This window comes from Globicephala melas, chromosome 2, assembly GCF_963455315.2.
Source record: "Globicephala melas chromosome 2, mGloMel1.2, whole genome shotgun sequence".
In the NCBI taxonomy this organism is placed as follows: domain Eukaryota; kingdom Metazoa; phylum Chordata; class Mammalia; order Artiodactyla; family Delphinidae; genus Globicephala; species Globicephala melas.
The window spans coordinates 163,194,925-163,214,239 of NC_083315.2; the positions used below are offsets into that span (position 1 = coordinate 163,194,925).

At 47.8% G+C, this 19,315-nt stretch overlaps 1 protein-coding gene across 8 annotated transcripts in view; it reads right to left on the reverse strand.

Annotated features, from left to right (window-relative positions):
- Positions 1-19,315, reverse strand: part of FOXN3 (forkhead box N3) — a 404,931-nt gene that overhangs the window by 221,021 nt on the left and 164,595 nt on the right. For 7 of the 8 annotated variants that reach the window (XM_060295176.1, XM_030883622.2, XM_060295172.1 and 4 more), the window contains one exon: positions 14,100-14,656. In XM_060295176.1, coding sequence (XP_060151159.1) covers positions 14,100-14,642 — 543 coding nt within the window. In that variant the 5' untranslated portion in view covers positions 14,643-14,656. Of the gene's footprint in view, positions 1-14,099; positions 14,657-18,389; positions 18,552-19,315 lie in introns of those variants that run through there. The other variant, XM_030883621.3, reaches the window with a different exon arrangement.

A 19,315-nucleotide genomic window follows, 5' to 3' on the forward strand; every position in this document is an offset into this window, starting at 1 on the left:
GAACTGTGTCTGTGTCTGTGCTTTACCCTAATTTACTTTGTGCATCCGTTAGCAAGATGCGTCCTACGAAAGGTTTCATAGGAATGCTCTATTTTCAGACAGTGGGGGGAAACCCTGTACGTCAACCAAATGTCACATGTGGACCTTCTTTGGACTCTAATTTGAAAAAACCACTGCTAATTTTTTTTTTTTTTAAACAGGCGATCAGATAAATTCTAAAACAGACTGGATTTTAGACATAGTAAAGAATCATGGTTAATTTGGTTTAGGAGTGATAATGGTTTCGTGGTGCGGGGCGGCTGTCTGTGTGTGTTTGAGAGTTCTTACGTATTAGAGATACATTCTGAAATATCTGTAGATACAACAATACACTGCCTGGGATTTGCTTTAAATAATGGGGGGGTGGGGGTGGCGTGAGAAGGGTCAGGATGAGGTCGGATGAAACAAGATAGGTCACATGTTAATGACACATACGGTTTGTGGACTCCCATGACGGTTACATGGTACACTGAAGTCCATTATACTACAGTATTAACATCTTCCAGAATACAAAGTATAAGGAAGGCAGACTTTATAAGCCCAGCTGAAGAGTTTGATCTTGGTCCTCTAAGCGCTGCTTCTGAAAATTTCAGTGTAAAAAAGAAGCATTTGGGGAGTGTGCTTAAATGCAGATGCCCAGGCGGCACCACCAGAAGTCTGGGCTAAGGCTCAGGAATCTGCATTTCTAATAAACACTCTAGATCATTCTAGGTTGGTGGTCAGAGCCACACTCTGAGATCAACCACTCCAGGTAACAGGAGCCACTATAGGGCTGTGAATTAAATAAGCCCTCTGGCAGCCCTGTTTCGACGGACTTGAGGGGACACAGTAAAGTACCACCCAGCAAACAACGAAGATCAGCAGTTGTAGGGTTAGAGAGGAAGGGACGGCCAGAGAGACTTGAAGGAGGCAGAATCAGGAGACGTTTGTAACTGACTGGGTACGGAGTTGAAAAAGAGGGAAGCATCAGGGATGACCCCAGAGTCTCCGCAAGGACCCCGTCTTATACCTCTGGGTCCCCCACAGCATCTAGCGCAATGCCCTCCACATTCCAAGGGCTCAAGGTAGTTGAATGAACAAAGGAATGAAAGAAATCACCTATTGGACCCTGTTTCCCATAGAACTAAAGGGTTAATATTACTGTGTTTACCTACAATGCCAAAGGGGAAAAGATGTTACCGCCTGAAACCAGAAGAGGGAAAGATCCACCCGGACACCAAAAAATGATTAAATCCACAGGGCAGTGCCGAGCGGGCGGGTCGCTCGTTTCATTCCTCTATAAACTCTAGGAATTCCAGAATGGTCAGGTCATTCCTAGGAACTGGTGGCACCAACAAATAAAAGCAAGGATCAGTGAAAACAGAATTCATTAAATAAAAATAAGAGCAAAACACTTAAAATGAAAAATAAGTTGCAGAGTGTTTGTTGTTTATAAATCTGGCCCAAGTTAGTTAAATCTACTGAAAATCAGTCAGAGCTGGCCATGGTCTTTTTCTCCATAAATCTCTGGGCAGCAGGAAGTTCTGCAGCAGAGGACAGGGCTGCTGCCAAAACCTTGAAGACATAAGCAAGAATCACTTGCCTCCAGCTTTGCATCTTTGTATATGCCCTGGGTTTGCTCAGAAATGTCTAAGGGCTCTCCCCCGCTTTAGGAGCAAAGTCCAGACTCCTTGGCGTGGCACTCAAGACCCCCAAAGTCCAGCTCAACTGACCTTTCCAAATCTCTTTCCCTCTCTATCCCACAGGAGTCCTCTGCTTCAGGCAAAAGCAAAAGCCCCAGATCTTGGTTCAACACCTGGCTGGGTCACTTCACTGGCAAGCCAATGAATTTCTTTAAGCCTCAGTTTCCCCACTTATAAATAGAACATAGTATCTACTTTTACAGTTGTTGGAAAGCTACAAGATCATGGATGCAAATGCCTCACACAATTACAAACAGCCCCCAAACAGACCTGTGAAAATGTCAGTTCCCGGTTTCAGATCCAGTCTTCCCCAAATGCATTCCCACCCCCATGTCCAACCTAACCCTAATGACTCCAGTGACCTCCTATCTCCCTGTTACCAGCCCCAGTCCTGGCCACCCAGCTAATGAAATTCCATCTCCTCTCTGGGATTTCTCCCATGGCTCTGCTAACCCTCAGGGATCATTTTCTCCTTTGGATTCCCAAACCATGTAATTCTGGCCATTGGACAATCAATCCCTTGGCAATTAGCAAATGATACTTTCCTGGTCTCTTTTTATCTTTGCCCAGTCTACTCCACCAGAGTTTCATAATCTCTTTGTATCTCCAGTCCCCGGCATGAAGTAATTATATTTTTTCCCCCATTTTGAACATCTCAATGTGATGACAGGGGCTGGTAGACAATGGTTATTATTATTAGCAAGAACCATTACCCAATCTCTTGTTCTTGAAAATCAGGACAACTTGTGTTGGATAGATGACATTTACTCCTGTCTGGAACAGGGGGCTAGAGTTCATCATTTTTGGTAATCAATCAACCCTGGGATTACAGGCAATTTGAGGGCAGCTGGCAGGGAAAAGTAGCCACCAAAGAAAAACTTTGCTAGTTTGAGAACCACCAGCCCCAAATCTACGGAAATGAAACGCAAGAAAGATGAAGTCATCACAGAGACCATTAATGAAGGGAGGCACAAGACAGTCCCCGAATTCTCGGTGTGAAAATCTCCATTATCTGTTGGAGAGACGCTGAGGGGATACAAAGGGAAGTGGAAATCACAAAATACTTCGGAGTTATTTATTATTTTTCTTTGCATTATTAAAATGTTTCCAAAGACCAAAGGCTTTCCAGACAAGTTTTTGTTGCAGGCATGTTTCAAGCCCAAGCCCAGTCCCCACCCCAGATGAAGCGATGGTCCCAGCAGCTGCCTTGATCCAGGGGACCCTGCCCATGTTGTGACCAGGGCTGAACATCTGATTCAGGGAGGACAAGTCTGTGACTCTGAAACGATGACAAGGACACTGCACAGCGACGACGGGCACTGGGGCCATCACATCGCAAGGGTTGGTGTCAACACGCCACCTCATCAAGCCAGTGGTGTGAGGAAGCGGAAATCAAGAGCCTCACGGGGGAAGCCAGGCTACTAAGAGGAGACTGGAACGGATCCCCAGAGAATGGCAGGATGAGCATCCGTGTGGCCACAGAGGGACAGAGGGAGCAGTTCCAATCGCCATGGACCCCAGATGTGCTTTACCGCTTGTCACCACTGGTCCATGGGACTATTACGTCCTTGGGAGGACTACTCTTCTACTTAAGGCAACTTGAGGGACTCTGTTTGCCTTGCAACCAAATGCACCCTGACGAGGACATTCTCCTTAAATGAAACTAAATAAATTCCACCAGGAGATCCCTCTTAGAATCTATTTCAACTGACAGCAACTACTTTTGCCTGATTTATTACCTGGGTAAGCCCTTCCTCCTGGAAGCGGGAGGGGCAGCGATCTCTTTTAAAGCAGGACTGATTTTACACTAGCAGGGCCAGCGTGTGCAGTCCTACAAAATACAGCGCCCTACACGATACATCGAAACTAGTTTGGTCAGCTTATCCATTCCCGGAAAGCAGGGGAGCCACCACATCAGCAACTCCGTTGCTAAGGCAACTGCTTACTTACCATATCAAATGCAAACTCGTTGCTATGGAGACACATATACAAGAAAAATTCCTCTCTCCAGCCAGAGACCAGATGGCAGGGAACTCGCCAAAGCCATGGGTTAGGGGGCTCTACTAAATGGGATGTTTAGCGGAGTGCATTTTTCTCATCATATCAGAGATGCCACTGGCCCTGAACACATTTAGAAGTTATACCCTCGTTACAAGGAGCAAAAGTTGTTCTCTTCTGCCTACAAAACTACAGGCAGTAACTACCATAACTACAAATAAGTTATTTTTGAAATAATTCGGAGTTTCTCCCTCTAAATATAAACCGCTTTTGTTTTTATTCGCCATGTTGAATATACCCCAAAATGAATTTTCTTGTCAAACACTAATGGAAATATAATTTCCTACAGAACTAAACTAGAGGTTTGATTTCAGCTCCTCTCTGATGGAGAGGTAATCCAGAAATCCTCTTTAGTTTCCACCAAATAAACGCTAATGCGTCCCAGATTCATAACTCTACTCCGACTTCTCTAGTGAGCTTGAAACTCACATACCAAACTTCCAACTTGATAGCCCCACCTAGATGTTCGAAAGTCATCTCAAATTTAACATGGCCAAAATAGTATTTTTTGCTCTAACCCCCATCTCACTTCCCAACCCACGTTTGCACATACACCTTCATCTGCAAATCCCAATCCTGGTCTAAGCCAGCATCATTTCCATCATCTCTAACCTGTACCACAGGAACAAGCCCCAAACAGATGTTCCCCCTCCAGTCCCTTTAAACACCTCATTCTCCCCTCACTGACGTACTTCCTACAGGCCTTCTTTCTGGTGCTTGTACATTTCAAGCCACTGCCACCTCAGGGCCTTTGCACATGCTGTTCTCTCTATCCCAAGTTTTTGCTCGGCTGCATCCCTCTTGCCATTCAAGGCGTGGCCCAGTCAGCTCCTGCAGGAAGCCTGCCTCTCTCCTCCCCACCCCTCTCTGGTACATTATCCCATTTTACTGTCTTCACTGCATGTATCATCATCTGATACAGTACCTACGTGTCCATGTATGGATCTACAGTTTAACACGTGCCTCCCTGTCACCCTCCCTGTCCCCACCCCATGGATGGTCCAGGAGAAATGTGAGGGACCATCACAGGTCACCACTGTGTCCCCAGCACCCAGAACAGTGCCTGGCCCTCCACAAACACATGGCACAGATGAACCACTGCTGAAAATACTTCTACGATGAAGGAGAAGTACTTCTACATTTTTGTGAGGAGTCTATTTTTTACTTTGCAAAGTAAGGCTTCCGTAGGGTCTCAGAACTGTGGCTGCGAATGCAGGTTCTCACTTTACATGATTGCATCTAGGGAAGATTCTAGAAGGAACTCAGCATTCCGTGAAGTATTCCGGGAATACTTAGCATGACTCTGCACCCCAGCTCTGTGCCACACTGCCTGTCCTCTGGTGCCAGGAGACTGGATTTTCTTCTCCTTCCACGACAGCCATGATTGGAGTCAGTGCTCACCTGACTTGGCCTTTTCTTCTAAAAACAAAGTACGTATGTACAAGTGTTCTGCTAGCTGACTGTTTTCTATCTAATGACATCAGTTAAATCATTTATGGGTCCTGTCCCTCAAGGATGACAGTCACCGCTTTCTATGAGGCCCTTCACAGAGTTCCAATAAGTGGAAGGCAACACTGACCTTGACCTCACTGGGCCCAGAGGGGACCCCGCACAAACCCTGTGTGGACAAAAGGAGGAAAAGGAAGGGTAATTGGAGAGCCTGTTCCCCTGAGCAGCAGCACAGTCCCTCTGCCAGTATTTACCGGTCTCCTGCTGAGTTCACAAGCAAAGGTGCTCAAACAGCACGCGTGCACACACACACAGACACAGACACACACACGTAAATCAAAGACTTCATTCTCTTCTTGGAACTGTCAGTAACCTCGCACAGCAAACCATCAAGTTATTATTAAAAGAACTACTTTACGTTCCTCCCTATCTTCAACCATATAATTCCCTTGCTTTTCTTCTTATCACACCTGCCACAGACTACATCTTCACCTCTATCAAGCTATTGCTTTTGAAGATATTAAATGCAATTTAACCAGAATATCTGGAAGCAAAATGCTGATTAACTGGAATATTTGAAAAACGGGTCATCATCTCTGCTTTAAGTTATAAGAGCAATTTAAATTTCCCCCTTTAGCATCCTAGCTCCCCACCAATTCTTCATACTCATTTACATAACCTCTCCGACCACCCATTTCTCTCTTTCCTTTTCTCTGATACTGTTCCAACACATCCCTTGGGTCCAGCAACATGCATCTCCTACACCGCCTAGACTTCTGTGACAGAAAATCTCAGGCTTGCTTAGTAAGAGAACCAGCATTTTATTTGCGATTGCAATGGGCTCAGCTAAAAGACTACATTCCCCAGCCTTCTTTGCTGCCAAGAGGGGTCATGTGGCCAGGTGCTAGCCAATAAGATGAAAGCAGAGTGCGGCGGCGGCGGCGGCGGCGGCGGCGGCGGCGGCGGCGGCGGCGGCGGCGGGGGGGGGGGGGCTGTTTCTGGAAAAGGTCCTTAAAATTGGTAACTCAATGGAATCCCTTTTTGTCCTTCCCTGCATACCCCTTTCTGCTTCCTAAAATGAGAACAAGCTAGCAGATGCCATCTTGGACCATAAGAAGACTTTGAGAATGGAAACCAGCAGTGTATTAAGCACAGTAGAGCAGAAAGATAAACGGAATGTTGATCTCTGTCCAATACCTCAAGACTTACTTTATGTGACAAAGCAATGCACTTCTAGCTTAATTCACTGTTATTTGGAGTTTCTATTTATAATAGAAACAGTCAAACCTCATCCTAACTACTCCATTCTTGGAGGTCTCATGTTCATTCATGCTTTGTTAACAATTTATTCAAGTGCCCCCCGCCCCGCCCCCCCTAAGGAATATTCAAACCTTGTCCGTTACTGTCTTTTATCTCAGCTCCAAGTGCCCCTCGTTGCGGAGGGGAAGCCTCCTTGACTGACCTCAATGACACCAATCACTTACTGATCTGGTACACTTCTCATATCTGTGACGGTTTACTCTTCTTTATTTATATTTTTATAATGTCTCCTATTTCACTGGAATGTAAACTCCTAAAAGGCAAGAACCAAATCTCGTTTTCAATTTTAACCTTTGATATCACCAAACAATTCTATTGAATAAAGTAACTAATAAGCAGAAGGTGCTTGAAGCCCCTGAAATTATAGGCAATGAGATACTGGTGTCCTACTAACAGGGAGGCATTCCACAGGAGCGGCGGGATGCAATTCCTACTGTCTGAAAACTTTAAGCCAGTGTTGAAGCAAATGTAGCCAAGATAAATTCTTACAGGGCTGGTTGGATGTATTCATTGAGAGAAGCCGCAAAAAAGTTAAAAGCGACAAGGGTGGAGAACAAGAATTAAACACTTTAAGGGGTCCACGAATCCCAAATCTGCAAACAAAAGACCAGCCTAATAAACACAGTATCATCGAAACGAACATTACATTAGCTTTTAAATATATCATCATCATGTTTCAAGTGCAAAAATGTCCACTGGGAAGGAGACAGAATTTTCCAAAAAATCTACAATCTGCCATCATATTGCTAAAGCTTAAGAGCATTAAGATGGCCAAGGGCTCCATGAGAGGATACCGATTAATCCCAACAACCCATCACTATTTGTGAAAGAAGCGAAACATATGACTTTCAAATAGGAGATCGGTGTGCCAACTTCCTATATTATTTAGCACAGAGAATTATCCTGCAGCTAAAGTGATTTCAAAGGGAAATCCTAGAGCCTCTTCAGCTCAACAGGGGAGGTTCTGAGAATAATTTCTTGCTGGTTGCATATCCAGCCAGTACGTCAATGAAGAAGCATCTCATAGACCTACCTAGGGACTACCAAGCCCTACTTTGCAAAATGATATTGGACAGATACATTAATGGGGCCCTGTGATCCCAAAGAACCAAGCTTTCCAGAACACGTGTATAGACCCTCATCAAGGTCAACAGCAGGGGAGTCACTGTGAGGACTAGAAAAGCAGGGTATCCTTGAAATGGAAGGGCCAGAAAAGCAATGATGTGAGAAACCAGAAACAGATAAGTAAAAGGGGGAGAGAGAGCTGAAAGAAGGGCTTCTGCTGGTGAATTCCGTTAGCCAGAAGGAATTTCTGCAGGTGGGGCTCACTGGACCACGAAGTCTTTCTAGGCCATGGCCACATACATTCAATCTTGCACCCTTTTAGCACTTCGTATAGTTAAGTATAGTACGTACTGAGCACAACAGGTGCTTTAAAAAGTTTGTCGAATGAATGAATGAGCAATGAACAGCTGGCAAGAGCAAGACAACAGAAATGTCCCCCCAGCCAAAGCATCTATGCCTGGAAGAATCAAGACAGAGCAGTGCCTGGAACAAATGGGCAAGATCGGCGGGGCAGCGTGGCCGAAGGCAGTACATAGATTTTTTGGCCTCACTGAGGATGCTGGTATGAAGTACTTCCTATTCCAGGGCCTGTGACATGGGGGTATGTTTATTTCAGGGCCCCCAGAGACGGCCTGAAAGGCTGGTAACGTCTCAGCCTTCCAAGGCTACACAGCCTATAACATAGACAATGGAAAGCAGCCTGCCAGGGAGTGGGCGCTGGTGAGAAAGAGGCTGTGTTCCTACTGCTGTCCAGGGCAGCGCCAGCGCAGGGACAGACGGGACCGTCACTTGCCCCAGAGGCCACGGAAGAATCTTATACACTTCATCTCATTTTTGCATGTCCTACCATCGAACATTACCCTGATTTTTAGTAATTTACTCATCAGGACAGAACTGCACAGTTTTTCAAAGAGCATCATTTATCCCCACCCCCCAAAACATAATAACAGTAGTAGTTACGGGCTTTCTTCTTCCTAAAATGACCATCACAGGAATGGGGGCCATTTCACGGGAAAGGGAAATGCTGTGGTCGCACCCCCAAGAGGAGGGAATGAGAGCAACTGTGATATGGGGGTGTTGCCATATAAGAGGTGCTCCATTTTCAAAACTGCCTTTGAAAAAGAATTTCATCCACCAGGATGGAAAAGCGAACACCAAGGGGGCTGGGAATTAGAGGGAGAACTTGTATAAACAGTGTCTAGGCAGGGAGAAGGGGCTTTGAACTTGGGCCAGACCTCAGTGGAGGGGACCTGGGAGGCAGGGGGCCTGGGAAGAGCCTGGAAACAGGGAGCTGGAGGGCCATGATAGGCTTCGTGCAAACGCCGACACCCTTCCAGCTGCTTGACAAGGACAGAGCTTGGCCCCGTCCTGACAGCACAAAAATATTCTCTATATTTACCCTTCTCTATCCTGTACCTGCAGAGTAAATTCTGAGTTTATCTGGGTTATTTTAATTCCCCTATAACTCATGATCATAGGCTACTTTGGGGAAGCACATAGAGATCATCTACAGCAGCGTCTACACTGAGAACGTGTGCTCAGGCACCAGAGTTAACTTCAGCACATGCCCTTTAGGTTTGCAGGGAATTCAGGTGAATTCCTATTGTGCTACTTACGAGCTGCGTGACCTCCAGCAAGTTGCTTAACCACTCTGAGCTTAACTCATCATCTATTTTAAGAATGAAACTAGGGCCTACCTCACAGGGTTGTAGTGAGAAAGAAATGATATATTGGGAAAGCACAAAGAAAGTGTTCCACAGTAAGTCCACTATTGTTATTATAATACACCAGTGGGTCTGCACCTTTCCAGGGTCAGAGGTCCCATTAAGAACCTAAAAACTGAGCAAACAAAATCTTGAGATCCTCTAGGAAAATGCATGGTCACGTGACATGTTGTCAATAATTTCAGGCTGTTTGCAAAGCCTCTCACATTCACAGAGCCCAAATTAAGAAGCTTCGGGTAACAATAAACTCTTGCTTCTATAGCTGAGAAAACTGAGGCCCAAGACAGCCATGTATCTCCGGCATCAGAACTAGAACCAGGTATCTTGGCTTCCAATCCAGGCCTCTTTCAACCAAGACAAGCTGCTTATATTTACAAGCTAAAACTGTACTTAAAGCACTCAGCCCTGGATATAATAAACATATTTCTGTACACTGTTTCCTTTATAAACCCTGTTATGACAACAATGTGTTTTGTTAAAGTGTCAAGCGGGGAAGTAAAGAAAAAGCAGAGAAACAGCAAACACACACCCCTGAGCCATTATAATCCAGTTTATAAAAAAATAAAAAGTACACTTTACTTCTCATTTACAAATACTCGGAGAGGTTAGTACATGCTAATCTTACGGTTCCAACTGAGAACTGTATTTAGGAAATAACAAAACTTAATCCCAGACTTTGGACCTCAATCTTGATTGATGTGGGCAAAGGGCATCCACAGATGAAACCGTAAGATGAAAGGCTTACGGGGACTTTGCAGAGGAGGAAGCAGCCGACTCTACGTGAACCCACAACACGAGCGCAGCGTCCCCAGGAGTGGGTCAACCAGCCTTCCTGATGTGAGGAGGCACGAGACTCGTCTATAAAGTATTCCTGAGGGAAAATAGCCGGAATGGGATCTAGCCTTTTAGCACTTACTTCCATTTCACAGAATATATGCACGAGGGGACAGAGGAACAAGCTTCACGAAACCCCAATGAAGCAGACGTATTACGTGGAGGGGTCTATTGGACAAGCAAGGGGCAGGGGTCTGCCGTGGACGGAAACAGGCTGAAGAAACAAAGCCAAATGCAATGTGTAAACAATGTTTGGATCCTTATTCAAACAAACATTTTGTAAGCCATCCAGGATATCTGAACACAGATCTGCCTTTAGGTGATACCAAAGAACTGTTCACTTTATCAGAGGTGACACTGGCATTGTGGTTATGGAAACCGTTCTTACGCACACTAAAATATGTTGGGATAAAATGACATGAGGGCTAGGATTTGCTTCAAAATACTTAAGCAACAGCCAAAAAAAAAGAAAAAATGAACAAAGTAAGAGAGGCAAGCCCTTGTTAACTACTAAATCTGGTGTGGGCAGTGATGGTGGTTATACAGAGTCACTGTACTACTGTATGCAGTCACTACCATACAGTGACTGATTCTCTCCACCGTATATGCTTGAAATTTTCCATGATTGGAATAAAAACAAAAACAAAACAAACAAACAAAAAAAACGCTATCTCTCAAAGTCCTATTAGAGATAAAACGGGAAGAAAAAAAAAAAAAAAAACCTCTCTTCTCACCTAACTTACCCATTCATGAGAATATGTCCTTGACGAAATCTCAGCACTGGAAAGAACCCAAAAGGGGATCTAGTTCAGGGATTCCCAAATCTGGCTGTAAGTCAGAAATACCTATGAAGCTTATGAGAATTTCAGTTTTCCCCAGCCCACCTCAAACCCACTGAATGAGAGTCTCCAGGAAGGGGCCGAGAAGCGGCGGTGGTGTGTAAGTGCCGCAGGTGATTCCGGTGCCACCCAGGTTGCTCCCTCTCTAGCACCCCACCAAGCAGCCGTGCAGCAGGGGACTGTCCCGAGCCCCCAGGGACAAGGATCACACCACATTCTGCATTCTCATGCTTATGCCACGCTTAAAACCGTGTCCCACACTTTTAAAAAGAAAACAAAAAGCGGAATGGCTAACTCTGCAAACACAGCTCGCAAGGCTTCCATCCTCCCCTTCCCCTGGCATCTTTCTCACCAACATTTGGGCACATTTAGTCACTGTGTTGCAGCAGAACCTCAGCATGGGAGCTACAGCCAAGTAAAATCCTCTGGGAAAACATGAGCTTACCTGAGAGCCCGAGGAGCTTCCCCTGGGCAGAGTGTGAGGGAAATGCCTTTGCCTTACTCAGCTGGCCACCGGAGAAAACCACAAATGAAAGGGGTCGAGACCAGTGCCTGAGGGTACCCGGGAGTCTGCCCCTCTCAGGGCAGCCAGCAGCTGGCCCCAAGGTTATCCGAGGAAAGAGGAGTAAAATGGGGAGTTCACACACCTTGCTTTGTTCTCACAGCATCACAAACCCCGGGAACAAACTCCCAGCCACACAAGTGACTGGCATCTGATCAGAAACATGTTAATACAGGTCGGTACGCCCAGGAAGCCAGAACTCAACGTTTCACAAGATAAACAAACTCGAGCCCTTAAAACCATTCCCTTTCTACAGGCGCTATCTGCAGAATGAAAACCATCACCCCAGGAAAACACGACTCCCAGAGCGGGGCAGGGGGGTGCAAGGGGGTGACGGCGCTCCTGCCAGAGTGCTATCCAACGCCCGCCTGTCACTCCCCAGGCTGATGAATAATACTCCCGAGTCTCTCTGCATACTTTGGAGCTGGTCTTGTTTAACATTTCAGAGTGTGCATTTGCTAAATTACTATTATGTGCCCCGGCGTGATGACAAACACGCCGACCCAGGCATGTGGTAACTTGCAGAATCATTTCACACCAACTTAAAGCCCTGATCATTGCTTCATCAGGGACGTGCTGCTCTGGCGGACCTGACAGCCCTTTCTTCTCTACCTTCTAACCCTGGAATTGCTTCCCAAGATTTTCCCTTTCTTGAGCACCCACCCATATGGAAGTTTTTAAGACCACAGACTTGGTTCTTTACAGGGGAGAGACGAATTTTCTCTAAGTTCAAGGAATGATCTTAAAACACTCAGCAGAGCCAAGTCCGGAGGTCGGTCTTAGGATGCCCATGCTCGGATGCGGAGGGGAGGAGAGCAAGTGATGGACACGTGGGGACAGCAGCAGTGCCCCGCGATTGTTACAGTTACATAAAAATAAGGACGTAACTGGGAAGGCAGGGCCCAGAGCACTCAGGAGTGTTCACACTTGCACGCTGGATCCAGGCACCACCTGCACCCACGATCAGCGGCAAAGCTCCGCAGTTTCCACATCTTTCCTCTTCCTGGGCAACACCCCCCTCAAACCCTGCATGCCCACACTCCATCTTTTTTTTTTTTTTTTTTTTTTTTTGCGGTATGTGGGCCTCTCACCGCTGCGACCTCTCCCGCCGCGGAGTACAGGCTCCGGACGCGCAGGCCCAGCAGCCATGGCTCACAGGCCCAGCCGCTCCGCGGCATGTGGGATCCTCCTGGACCGGGGCACGAACCCACGTCCCCCGCATCGGCAAGCGGACTCCCAACCACTGCGCCACCAGGGAAGCCCCCACACTCCATCTTAACATAAACTCTGGGTGAACAGCATCTGCAGACAAACGTGTCCAGTGGCAGCAAGGAAAAATAGGGCTTCACCACTGCCACAGTCGTAGTCTTCCAGGCCAAGGACAAGTAGAATCTTCTCAGGCTCAAGATTCAACTGGAAGCACATACCTGTTCCTGGAAAGAAAGAAATGAAAGGCCCCAACCCTGCACAGCTGCTGAGCCCACTCCAGAGGGGTCCTGAGACCGAACCTGAACTTTAAAAAGGTTGTAAAGCAGACCGCCAGCTCCACACCACAGCACCACTAACACGGAAACCAAAACCGTGAGAACAGGGCAACACGAAAACTTTGTGGCGAGTACGTTTTCTGGCAAGTTATTTTAACTGTTGCTACGTTACTTTTTCAGAACCCCAAGCTAGGTCACAATTTTGATTTCCAGCTCTAACCGTCAATCCTATTTCTACCGTACCTATTGTGTTCCTTACAAGAAAAATAAAGCAAATTATTAAAACTGTCTTTCTTTAGCGAACCACGAAGCTGGAGCTTTAAAGGCTTTAAAGTCAAAATTCCACCTTCTGAAAGTCAGTCTTACCCTCAGCCCACCTTCCACACTCAGAGGGAGTTTCAAAGTTGCCAAACACTTTGTAGACACCCGATTTCAAGAGAGTCACCTGGGCAATTCGTGTCTTTGGTCTTGGAGTATAGAAGGATGCTCAAATCCCCCCCCGCAATGTCCACCACTGTCCATTTATTCCAGAATCCCGGACCAGCTGCCTTTCTCCAAGTTAATATTCAGAACGAAAATAGATGCCATTTTTTTCTAGCCCTCAGTGGCAACTTTCCTCAAATATACAAACACACACACACACACACACACAGACATATATATATATGTATGTATGTATACACACACACCTCATGGTTCATGGCTGCCATCAAAATACAGACTTTTGTTTGGTGTCCAAAACCAAAGGGGGACCCACCCACCGACTCTGAAGGACAATGATACTCAGAGCCAATCAAGTCTGTAAACCACCGTTTTGTAACCATGTTCCCCAGTGGGAAACCCTCAATCTGGCTTTAGAAACCCCAAACACAGGAAAAGGAAGTTCTTGACAATTATCTAAATGAATGAAATGAGATCGAATTACCCGCGTTTCTGACTGCTACTTCCCTGTGGTGAATTTACATTCCTGAACATTTTTTATTAATGGAGAGACAGGTTTAATTTCAAAAAGAAAAACGTGAGTTCCAGACCCAGAGGCTTACCTGACTCCTCTCTTTGTCCACTTTCTTAAAACACTTATTCAAGGACAAATTATGTCTCACTGAGTTTTTCCACCCAGTAGGTGCGTTTGCAAAATACGGAAAATGTTCCAAGATCCAGTTGTAGATATCCTTTACCGGCAGGCGCTTGGTTGGAGAGTCCTCGATGGCCATAAATATGAGGCAGCTGAAGGAGTAGGGGGGCTTGCAGTTGGGGTTCTGCCTGGCATCGTAGGGCATGTCGGAGTGGGCAGGGGATGGGGGCGTGTCATCATCCAGGTCCTGGACGGGGCTGACGCTCCGCAGGACAGAGTCCCCGAAGCTCTTCAGCAGGTTCTTGCTCTCGTGCAGCCAGTTCAGGTTGGTCAGCTCTTCATCTTCCATGGCCCCCTCTTCTAATCGGATGTCAGGCAGAGAAAAGTCGAGGTCATCGTCTTCCTGAAGGGCCTTGGAGAAACCGCTGCCCCGGTAACACTGACTCAGCCCACTGGAGACACTAATTCCTGAGCTTTCTGGCTTCTTACTGGGAGGCATGACTGGACCCATTTACGTGAAGGCTCCTGGGAAACACACGACAGAGAGAAGACGAGGCGGTGAAACCCAAAACAGAGAGGCAGCCATGCCCTCCCTAATGATTATGCCCCCCTCCCACCCCTGCCACCTCTGGGAACCCCCTACCACTTAGGAACATCCCCTCACAGCTCCCACACTGAGTGACATTAACCCACATTCCACCACACAGAGATGCCCGATTAACAGTAGTAAATTCGGTCTACCACGCACATAGCACAATGACCTGTTAGCCCTTAGGTACAAGACAGGAAATGTTCACAGCACCTTTAACGTGCACATGCCAAGAAGAGAATGGGAGGGGGAGGGGTGGATTGGGAGTTTGGGATTAGCAGATGCAAACTATGATATATAGAATGGATACGCCTACTGTATAGCACAGGGAACTATATTCAATATCCTATGATAAACCGCAATAGAGAAGAATACAAAAAAGAATATATATACACGTATAAAATCACTTTGCTGTACACCAGAAACTAACACAACATTGTAAATCAACTATACTTCAATTAAAAAAAAAAAAAAAAAAAGAATGGGAAATTCCACAATACCTTCTTCCTGATCTATGAAGACTCTCACTGTGACCCTGGAAAAATCAGTTATTGCCTGCTGCCTCAGTTTACCTATTATACATGAATATGTACAAATTCTTTCAAGCTGCACAATAACCACAAAATAAGTGCAACCACAGCCCATGTCACTTTGGGTGACAGGTCTCACTGTTTATCTTTCTCAAGAAAAAAAAGGGACATACCTATAAGTTTAAGGCCAGTTGGTTCAGATTAAATTCAGCTCTTTCCATACAAAGACCACTGCAACTGCCTAGGAATCAAAACTATGGCTATGATGAGCATAAATTTGGTAATGTTTTATTTGATTTTTTTTTTCCTTCTTTCTCCACAAGTCATAACCTAAAACTGAAACTTTAACATTTGGCAAGTCTAAAGAGCGATGTCAAGGAATTCTGTGGATTCAAACTGGAGGAGGAAGTACATTTAATTTCTCTGGGACACTACAAACTGAACAAAAAAGTGAGTAACGTCAGACACCACACAAATACATGGGAATGTGAAGATAAGCCATTAACTGAAGTTAAAGTCGGTGAAAAAATTCAGGAGAGCAACCACGAGCTTCAAGACAGGAAGGCAAATCCAACAAAAACTGCTACAGAATTCTACTCTACCCCTCCCCCATTGTTATCAATGACCTAGAACAGGGAGTAAAATATCTGATGAGGAAAGACAATGGGGGAGGTGACAAGTCCACAAAAAGAATGACCCCGACAGATACAAGGCACATTCACCCCTGAAGCACTCAATGTGAGACGGAAAGAACAGTAAGATAATGAAAGAGGTCTCCCACTCTCCGTCTACAGTGCTCAGACAATGCGCTTGGTGTCTGTTTTATCCTCCACCCCACCCCTGAGTAAGATCAAGCAGTCTATCTAGAAAAAAGAATGAACACATCAAGAGCAAAGACATGATCATTCTAAGGCTCAAAATGCCCACTGATAACATGCCTAAAATAACTGCCACTTCAGCTAGGGAAGCTCTAGAATGAGATTCTAGAAAGCATAATGTGGGGCACTAAACAGCTAGTCAAAGGTGCCTGAGAACGGTAGCAGGCCCCCTCCCCAGAAGTGGACAAACAGAACCTACAGACCGAAGGCCTGAGGGGGAGCTCTCTGGAGCTGCTTGTAGATGTCCAACGCTAAGGACGGAAAACATCCACAGAGACCAAAGTCCCATGGAAGCAGGGCAGTTCAGATACCTACCTCGGGTTCATCCACAGGGAATATTTTTTCATCAAAAAAGGAGGCTAACCTGAGTAGTACAGGACACATTTTAAAGAATAATCTAGTATCTTAAATTTGGGGGTAAGACAGAGACCAGCCTGATTCTTTTACCTTCTTTACGAACAAATCAAAATTAGGCTTGTCTCTCTCAAAGTTTCGACGTACCCCCATCAAAAAACCTAATTTTCTGATAACCAGGAATATCCACATGGTCGAGTACAAAAGAGAACAACGACCCAGCCACTGAAGTCAACTTTAGCTCCAGAGGAAAGTTTTATGTCTCCTGAGCTTCCAAACAGGAAAATTATATCATGGCTGACAGTAAAGTAATTTAATTGCACTGTTGCTATGACAACATGCTGCTCTCTTTCTTTTTAATTTGCTTATTTGTCAGTAGCTTCCCAAAGGAACCAACACTCTATTCTCCACGTTTTCTTTTGTTTTAAACAAACATTGCCAGCTATATGGTTTTATTAGAAGAACAGCACTGTCAAGAAAAGAGGGTTACCGGGTCCCAGCACCCTTGGATCATTTGTCTGCTTTGTGTTTCTGTGCCCCCCATGTTCTCCAACTGTTAACTACATCCCTAGAAATCCCGCATTTTATAGCAACGGTATCAAGAGCTGCTGATCACTACAGTTCCATTTTAAAAAACAGTTCCCAGAAACCACAGCTGAGGAGTTTTCCATTATTATACTCTAACTACATAATTCACCAAATCTTTCTTTCCTCCTATTTTAGAGGGGGGAAAAAAAAAGAATCCGGATCATGTGAGTCTGCAGTTAAGCAAACATTTTTAATCTGCTGCCAATAAGGTTGCTCCACCGGATCCGCAAATAGTTATTCACTAGTGACCTCCTTAACAATTTTTCGGTTTGCTATTGGTTACGTCCCCCACACGCACACCCTCTTCTTGTTTTTTTATGACTTGCTGTGTTTTCTTATCCTTTTTTCCTTTTTAACGGAGAAAACGCAGCAGGAAAGCTAGTTTCTTGCCCACTACCAGAGGGCTCCAAATAACTGACAAAGACATTACTGGCCCAGCTCTGAACAGATGCTCAATGTGAACTTTAAAAAGTTGAGAAATCCTCTCCAAGCCGAGCAGGGCAGATGCGAGTTTGGTGGGGGGGGGGGGGGAGGGCAACCCCCCCCCCGCGCGCGCGCACGCACGCACGCGCTCCACTCCAGTCTACTGTACTTGTCAAAAACATTTCAAGGGGACCTGTGGGAGCGGCGATTGGCTGCGTCCCGCGTCAATCAGCGGCGTTGCCAGGCAACGGGGAAACTGCTCTTCTGCCCGTGTACAGGGCAATTGGGAGCTCGCATACCTTCACTGCCGGTCAGATGTCATAAACCTTTTATTGGCCGCACCGCGGCGAGCCTTAAAAACACATCAATAAAAGCCCGCCGTCCCCCAACTTCTCCAGGACCCAAGGAGGGTTTCAAAGAGGGCCGGGGTGAGGAGGAGTCAAGCCTCGAGAGTCTCCGGAGACTCTCTCTGCCGGTGCCAAGCCTGCACAGTTTGGGGAGGGGGGGGGAAATCTTTGTTAGGAGGCTGTCTGTCGTCTTGGGGTCTCCCCTTGATCGGCACCCCCTGCCCCGGCCCGAAACGGCGGGGATCCAGTCCTTCGCGGACAATACTAACTCTGTTTCTTTAGGGCGGCTTTTCGGAAATCGAGGCACCGGGAAACAGCCCGCACGTCGGGGCAGGAAACTCTTCGGACTGGGCAACTTCCCCGCTCGGGGGCTCCCGTCTCCCCGCCCGGCCAGGCCCCCCAATCCCGGGACCTCTCCCCCAGGAACTGCGGAGTCCCCGGTCAGCCGAGAGCGGCGAGGTCGCCTCCTGGACGGCCTCGAACAACTGCCCCCGCCCCGAGTCACCCAAATCCCATTCGGGCGCTGGCGGGAGCGGGGAGCAAACTCACCTGGCCGGAGCGGGTCGCGGGGACGCGGGGGCGCCGCTGCCCTTCAGCGGGAGCCGACAAACTTTCGCAGGCGCCCAGCGGGCATAGCTTGGTGGCCCGGCTAAGGACGCGCGGACGCGGCGCGGCGAGCCCGGGGCGGCGGGCGGCAGGGGCGCGGGGGTCGCGGCGCGGCATGGGACCTGCGGCGTCCGCCGGGCGCGCCGCGCGTCCTCCCGCCGGCCCCGCCGCTCTCCCCGCCCCGTCCCGCCTCCCGCTCGCCTCCGCCGCGGCGCGTCGGGCCGGGGCGCGCCGAGCGGCGAGAAATTGTTTCCACTGCAAACAAAAAAAGGCGACACATGACCAGGCAGGAGGAGGGGAAGCGCGGGGAGGGAGGGGAGCGGAGGGGAGGGACGGAGCGGAGGGGGCGGAGGGAGCGGGAGAGAGGGAAAACGTGGGCCGGGCCGCCAGCGGCCTGGGGCGCGGGGCGCGGACCCGCCGGGGCGGCCCTTGCTGGAGCTCCCCACGCCACGATCGGCCCTGCTACCCGCGCCCGGGCGCTCCCGAGGCGCAGCCGGAGCCGAGACCCGGCTGGGCCGCGCGGACTCGCTTCCCGCGGACTCGCGGAGCGGGGGTGGCCGGCGCGGGCTCTGCGACCCCGGGCAGCCGCGACCGCGATCGGCGGGTCTGGTGGGGCGGGCGGCGCGCGGCCTGTCCCTTCCCCGGGCTCTGGCCAGGCGGGCCGGCGGGCACCGCGCCTCTGGCAACGTGTCCCCGGAACGCTCCTACCCATCCGCATGCCTTACATGGCTCGAAAGTAAAAATAAAAAGAATTACGATGCGGGCGAGGCTTGCGAGGGGGAGAAGAGATTCCACTTCTCCCCAACTACGGCGTCCTGGCGGGACTCCCGGGGGCCATCCCAGCCCTCCTCCAGCTGCCACCTCGTGCC